The sequence below is a fragment of the Limulus polyphemus genome, unplaced genomic scaffold, assembly GCF_000517525.1.
Source record: "Limulus polyphemus unplaced genomic scaffold, Limulus_polyphemus-2.1.2 Scaffold3366, whole genome shotgun sequence".
NCBI lineage: Eukaryota > Metazoa > Arthropoda > Merostomata > Xiphosura > Limulidae > Limulus > Limulus polyphemus.
The window spans coordinates 89,944-90,679 of record NW_013668976.1 but is presented as its reverse complement, the minus strand read 5'-3'; the positions used below and the strand labels follow the sequence as shown (position 1 = coordinate 90,679).

At 32.5% G+C, this 736-nt stretch overlaps 1 protein-coding gene across 1 annotated transcript in view; it reads left to right on the top strand.

Moving 5' to 3' along the window:
* Window positions 1-736, top strand: part of LOC106469230 (glutamate [NMDA] receptor subunit 1-like) — a 43,257-nt gene that overhangs the window by 33,995 nt on the left and 8,526 nt on the right. The window contains exon 10 of the mRNA XM_022397682.1: window positions 245-409. Within this exon, the coding sequence (XP_022253390.1) occupies window positions 245-409 (165 nt within the window). The remainder of the gene's footprint in view (window positions 1-244; window positions 410-736) is intronic.

The following is a 736-nucleotide window of genomic DNA, read 5'->3' as shown; positions in this document are numbered from 1 at the left end:
TCCTTGCATCTAGAACCTTATCATGTAGCATGTGTTAACTAGCCGTATATATGAATGTTTTCCTTGCATCTAGAACCTTATCATGTAGCATGTGTTAACTAGCCGTATATATGAATGTTTTCCTGGCATCTAGAATCATATCATGTAGCATGTGTTAACTAGCCGTATATATGAATGTTTTCCTGGCATCTAGAATCATATCATGTACCATGTGTTCCTAACATATCCCTTTATCCTAATGTAGGTGAATGACTCTAACAAGAAATACTGGACGGGGATGGTGGGTGATCTTGTGCATGAAAAAGCAGACATGGCTGTCGCTCCTCTCACTATCAATCCTGAACGATCTCAAGTTATCGAGTTTACTAAACCTTTCAAATATCAAGGAATTACCATACTGGAAAAAAAGGTAGTGAACATTGACAATATTACCTGATTGTATAGTCACTAGAAAAAGGCTGAGTGATAATAAAAAGTCTATGTCAAAGTTCAATAGTTGAAACTTGATCTTGAATACACAAGTTAATTAAAGAAACTGCAAAAATATAAAAGTTTGCAATATATTTTGGACAGTTATTTCAGTTAGCTATTGGTGGACATAATGTTAAGTAAACTAATAGTAAATATTATATTATGTGGGGCATTGTTGAATGTTAAGTGATTTATGATATTAATGAATCTAGTATTTTATATATAACCTTAATTTATGTTCCATAACGAATGTTATAGATGTATG